The sequence below is a fragment of the Nasonia vitripennis genome (genome assembly GCF_009193385.2).
Source record: "Nasonia vitripennis strain AsymCx chromosome 2 unlocalized genomic scaffold, Nvit_psr_1.1 chr2_random0005, whole genome shotgun sequence".
Lineage (NCBI taxonomy): Eukaryota > Metazoa > Arthropoda > Insecta > Hymenoptera > Pteromalidae > Nasonia > Nasonia vitripennis.
This window is the reverse complement of record NW_022279612.1, coordinates 375,756-382,065: the sequence shown is the minus strand read 5'-3', so window position 1 is coordinate 382,065 and position 6,310 is coordinate 375,756. Positions and strand designations below refer to the sequence as shown.

General features: G+C 41.6%; 1 protein-coding gene across 1 annotated transcript; it reads left to right on the top strand.

Moving 5' to 3' along the window:
* Positions 1-257: 257 nt before the first annotated feature.
* LOC103316527 lies at positions 258-1,197 on the top strand. Its single transcript, XM_008210575.1, has 4 exons — positions 258-263; positions 331-584; positions 659-816; positions 890-1,197. The coding sequence occupies exons 1-4, from the start codon at positions 258-260 to the stop codon at positions 1,195-1,197; spliced, it is 726 nt and encodes a 241-aa protein (XP_008208797.1).
* The last annotated feature ends 5,113 nt before the right edge of the window (positions 1,198-6,310 follow it).

Below are 6,310 nucleotides of genomic sequence, written 5' to 3'. Positions count from 1 at the left end.
TTCCAGTAAGGTAGATTAACTTGCACCATAGCAAGGACGCCTCGGCAGTCTTAACCAGGCGTTTGGCAGAGGTGTACACAGCCATATCACTAATACAAGAGCCTTGGTGTTACAGAGGAACGATCAGAGGGCTTGGATAGGCAGACAAGGTTATCAGGGGCCTAAGCAGCGAGAGAGCAAGGGTGTGCATCGTGACGAAGGGCCTGGAGACAACACTACTACTGGACCTATGCACAGCTGACCTTGCTGTTCTAGCCATGGAGGTAACAAGAGTGGTGGGCAGATAGCGGGTGATCATCACCTCGGCCTATCTCCCATTCGAAAAAGGAGGCACCAACAGAGGAGGTAACTAGGCTGGTCGAGTACTGCGAGGAAAGGGGACTCTCCCTCGTTGTCGGGTGTGACGCCACCGCACACCATCTGGTGTGGGGACACACGAACACTAACGACCGGGGGACGACCCTACTCGAGTACCTGACCTCTACGAACCTCGAGATCACCAATAGAGGTAACGATCCAACCTTCATGAATGTAAGGAGGAGAGAGGTAATCGACATTACACTCTGCTCAAGGCAGCTAGTAAGGTTTATTAGGGACTGGAGAGTGTCGGACGAACCCTCACTCTCCGACCATGCACAAATTTGTTCTATGATTACAGGGGAATCGTGACAACAGGAAATATGGATCAGAAACCCCAGGCGAACGAACTGGAAGGAATACAGGAAGAACCTGGAGGAGAAACTCAAAACAAGGTTCCCAATACACACGATAGAAGAGCTAAACACTGCGGCAGAATTGCTGCAGAGGGCCACCGAGGCATATGAGGCCAACTGCAGACCCGTAAGGGGCAAAAGCAAATATGAGGTACCCTGGTGAAATAACCGGCTAGAAAAGCTAAAGAAAGCAACCCAAGCTCTACTCAGGAAAGCAGTAAAGAGCAATGATGGCCAGAAATGGATAGCCTGGAGAAGTAAACAGAAGGAATACCGCCATGCTGTAAAGAAAGCCCAGACCGAGAGTTGGAGGGAATACTGCAGTAGCGTGAAAGCTGGCAAAGAGGCGGCTAGGCTTAACAAGATCTTAGCACGCAATCCCGAAGCCTGGTTAGGAGCGGTGAAGCTCCCCACTGGCAAGTATACGGAATCGGACGAGGAGACGCTGGAGCACCTCATGGAGCCGAACTTCCCCGGCTTATGATAGCAGGGAATACACGCGAGACAACGGATGACCAGGTAGAAACCGGTGGCGGAGGACCTCGCCACATTAGTGGCTGCAGGGAACTCGCTAATCTGATTGTCTCGTCGACAAAATTGAGGTGTGCCATCAGCTCCTTCGATTCCTACAAATCGCCGGGAGAGGATGGGATCCTCCCGATCCTGCTCAAGGAAGGAGTTGACACAATCATCGGACCCTTCGTACGACTTGCAAGGGCCAGCATTGTAGCCGGATACACACCGAAATGCTGGAGGATAGCTAAGGTAGTTTTTATCCCGAAAGCGGGCAAGGGAAGCTACAATACCGCTAAGGACTTCAGGCCTATCTGCCTGACCTCCTTCATGCTCAAAACTCTTGAGCGACTTGTGTACAGGCATATAAAGGATTATATCCTGAAGGATAACCCACTGTGTAATGAGCAACATGCACACAGGGAAGGAAGATCAACAGAATAAGCCCTCCACGTGGCAGTCTCGCTCATCGAAGATCAGATCGAAAATGGCGGATACGCCGTGGGAGCCTTTCTCGACGCAGAAGCGGCATTCAACAACACTACCACGGATAGCATCTGCAAAGCAGCCAAAGATAAAGGTATACCCGATCCGTTAATTAAATGGATCGCGAACATGCTAAGCAATAGAAAACTGACGGTCACAAGAGGGGATACTCAAAGTCTCTGTCAACAACGGATGCCCACAAGGGGGTGTACTATCCCCAACTTTGTGGGGCATGGTGATAGATGGAGCACTAAGGTTGCTAACCAACTTGAGAGTATCAGCGGTCGGCTACGCAGATGATATACTTATAATCACCAGAGGCAAATATTTAAACACCCTACTGTATATGACCGAGTCGACAATGAGGCACCTAAATAAATGGTGCGAGGACAAAGGCCTATCTGTCAATTCCCGGAAAACGGAGATTCTTGTTTTCACCAGGAAGTACAAAATAGGCCCATTACGAACGTTAACGATGCGAGGACAGGAAATACAAATTAAAGAACAAGCAAAATACCTAGGTGTAATCCTCGATAAGAAACTGTATTGGAAGCCTCAACTGGACCAGCAGTGCAGGAAGTTCGCATCAGCTTTCTGGATGTGCAGAAGAGCCATTGGGCAGAGTTGGGGCTTGAGCTACAAGACCGTCCTATGGATATACAACTGCATCCTGAAACCAAGACTGACCTATGCGGTAATAGTGCGGTAGAAAAGGACGGATCTCAAGACAGTACAAAAGAAACTGGAAACGCTCAGAGGATGGATCCTAAGAGCAGCCACAGGGGCCATGAAAACCACCCCGACAGCGGCCCTTGGAGCCATCACTGACGTCGAACCCTTCCACAGAACATTCCAGGCGACAGCCTTTATAGCAACACACCGCCTGAAAAAGTACGGACTGTGGAGAGAGAAAGGGGAACACACAAAAAAGCAAATTAAAGAAAAAGACTACGCTGTATTGTCAATGAGACTTGCTAAGACAGCACGCAGATACAACGAGAATAGATCGCATGCAAAACCCATCACGGGAAAATTGGAGTGAGAACGATCCTGGCCCAACTTTAGGTGAAACCTGGTACACAGATGGAGCCAGGAAGAAAGGCAGGGCGGGAGCTGGAGTCTTCCAGAGAAGGCCCGGAAAGAGGCTTATAGTACCGCTCGGAGAGCACGCCACCGTCTTCCAAGCGGAAATAACAGCAATCCTGTTCTGCGCGCAACTTGCGCTCGATGAAAAAAGATAGGACTGTATCAACCTTTGTACGGACAGCAGAGCTGCCCTAGCAGCGCTGGATAGTTCCTGTACCTCCTCCAGACTGGTATGGGACTGCATAACGGCCCTGAACAGACTCGGCGGAGAAGTACGCAAACTCCTCCTCTACTGGGTTCCAGGACACCACGGTATCAGAGGAAACGAGATTGCGGACGAACTTGCCGGAATAGCAGCGGGACAAGATTTACTTGGACCAGAACCTGCTCTTGGCATTCAGACGTGCACCGTCAGAGAGGCGGTGCACGGCTAGCTGAAAGAGCAACACCTGGAGGAATGGTGCAACAGCACCGGGTGTAGACAGGCCAAAGCACTAATAGGATCACGCATCAAAGAGGACTAGTCGACGGAGATGCGGGATCTAAGCAGGGCAGAGGCTTTCACTCAACTAATAACTGGACACGGGACACTGGGATACCATGAGCACATAATAGGTAGAGTGAACTCATCAACGTGCAGGTGGTGCAACCAAAGCGAGAAAAGTAGTGCACATGTATTATACCACTGCACAGCCTTAGCCGAGAAGAGTCATAGGGCGCTGGGGATGATGACTTGCGAACCAACAGCGATCCAATCACTGACCGTTAGGAAGGTGACATACTTGTACAAGGCACTAACGGGATAAGATACGCAGGAATGGGGCATACCACATGACATGACGATCCTCAAGGGACGAAACTAGACTGGTATAACCACTAGATAATTATTGGGGATGTAAAGGGCGTGAGCCTAGGCATCAGAACCTAAGGGTCCACCCACCGATAATAATAATAATAATAATAATAATAATAATAATAATAAAAATAAAAATAATAATAATAATAATAATAATAATAATAATAATAATAATAATAATAATAATAATAATAATAATAATAAAAATAATAATAATAATAATAATAATAAAATCCATGGTTACAAGTCATTTTTGTTTATCTAACTGTTATGAGAGTTATCAAAACCAAGCCATTTAACATATAACTTATTTTCACGTTTCTTTAAAACTTTTTCAACTAAATAAATATCTGGATATCTAGTCTTGAGAAGTTCTTCTTTATAAAATCCACCTGCTATTGGTTTATCTTGATAATCCTTCAAATGGTAAGTCTGTGGAAAAGTATTCGATACTTTATATACAGTAAAGATTTCAATTGACCAGTTAAGTGTATATCCTTTTTCAAACAGTTGCTTACTTTTACTAACTCAAACTTTATCATTTACTTTGAATTTAGCTTCCTTATGTTGACGTTTTTTTTTTTTTTTGAGCAGCTAATCAAGTAAGAATTTCTTTAACATGTGTGGAATTTACATCTATAGGTTTCATACCAATTGTCCGATGCTTACAATTAGATTTATTGTACTGCAAAGTTATATCTTGCAGTATATCTATCCACTTATAATTACCATACAAACTAAAACGCTTCCACATTTTACTGTTAAGAGTACGATTAAAGCGTTCACATATCGAAGCTTTCGTATTGCTATAAGTCAAATACAAGTTTATTTTAAAATTTTGCATTAATTGTTGAAATTCTTTGTTGTAAAATTATTTACCACGATCTTGATCTCTCAATGATTTTCCAAATCAAATTGTTCATCTTCAGTAAACTTGAAACCCTGACCTGGTGGACCGCGAACTGTGTCTTTACGGATCTGTTGTCGTCCGAATACATCGATACTCATTTTGATACTGAGTGATAGCTCTACTCTACACATTAATAAATATATTCAGCTTCACAGAGTTCTTCGATAATGGATTTTATTTCATTTATATGACTTTGATTTCCAGCTGCTGTTTCAGCAGTAAGCAATCTTAAACGATCAACAAGCTCATTTGGATCATCCCAATAAATTTAGTCTATATATGCGTTTTTATGAGCAACTTTATACGATATGGATGATAAGCCTTTACCTTTTTTAAGCTTGGCTTCCTTAATAGACTCGCTTATTTAATTAGTATACTTTTTACTGTCTTGCACACTGATAGCTTCATGTGGAAGATAATATTTTCTATGTGCGTTGATATCATTTAAAATTTCATCATAATCTTTCATATCCTCTGCCGTAATTAAACTTTGATCAGGATTTTTTATGAACAACAATTAAATGAGACCAGGCTTCTTTTTATACTTTTTTTGACCAATTGTAATAAAATTATCATCAAAATCTACAAAACCATCACCGACTTTGAGTTTCTCGTTACGCATTCTTCGTACACCGTATACTGTATCCAAAGTTTGCATTTGATAATTTAACAATAAGTCTATGTACTCGTCTTCTATATCATTTTTTCTCTTTTTAATAGTCTCTTCAAGATCTTCTTCTTCAGACTCACTTAAAGCTGACTCAAACTTAGTATCATCTTCAGTATTAACTTCAATATCACCTTCAATATTGTCTTCAATATCGCCTTCAATATTGTCTTTAATATCGTCTTCACTATTTGTTATATCATCTTTTTTCTCCACTTTTTCTATTTTTAATTTTTTCTTTCTCCCAGTTTTTACTTTAGGTTCACTTTTTTCTTTCATGTGATTACTTGTCTCAGTCACATGTATCAACTTTTCCAGTGGTTCAACAAAAGGCTTAACAAAATCATTCTGCTTTCTCAAAATCTATTTTCTGACTTTTGAATAAAGTGTGCTTACGTTTTATAGCATTACGAGCTTTCTTTACTTCTCGCAGCACAGCAATCTGTTGATTAAAATCAGCCATCTTGTCACTTACAAGTCTCACAGTCGAATACTAAAGTTATTCCGTGCATTGTATATTTATTATGAATTTATCGAAACCTTTTCTGTAACGGCCATCATTAATTTTTGAATCTTTGTCAATCGTGATTGCTATTCCAATATGACGAACACAAATCTTTAAATCTTTGATATGACATGTCAATATTCACATGATCGTTATATACATATTTCAAATTCATATCATCTTGTCAAAAAAGTGTTAATAAATTAACGTTATCACGAACTAAATGTTTGGGCACTTGTGCATACGATTGACATAAGTAGAAAGAGTAAACATTTTTATGTCTGCCCATGCAGTAGAACGCTTTGAAATTATCTTGTTTTCCACATGCAATATCGTCAAAAACAAATATAGAATTAGCTCGAGCTTCATCAGGTGATACAACAAGGTCGTGCTCGCCAAAAGGTAAATATTGTGTACCTTCTAGTGGTTCAATAAGCTTTTCGAGAAATTTATATTTTGTCTGATTTAGAGACTTTGAATATACGTATATATTTTCAAATTTGAGACTATTTGGATGTATTATAAGAGATAATAAAGCATTTGTTTTTCCACAATTAGATGGACCGCAAAAGAC

Bases quoted from the DNA above. Each gene is read 5' to 3' on its own strand.
- LOC103316527 (XM_008210575.1), top strand. The intron at 585-658 runs GTTTATTAGGGA...CTATGATTACAG, and splicing joins TGCTCAAGGCAGCTAGTAAG to GGGAATCGTGACAACAGGAA. The intron at 817-889 runs GCATATGAGGCC...ATAACCGGCTAG, and splicing joins TGCTGCAGAGGGCCACCGAG to AAAAGCTAAAGAAAGCAACC.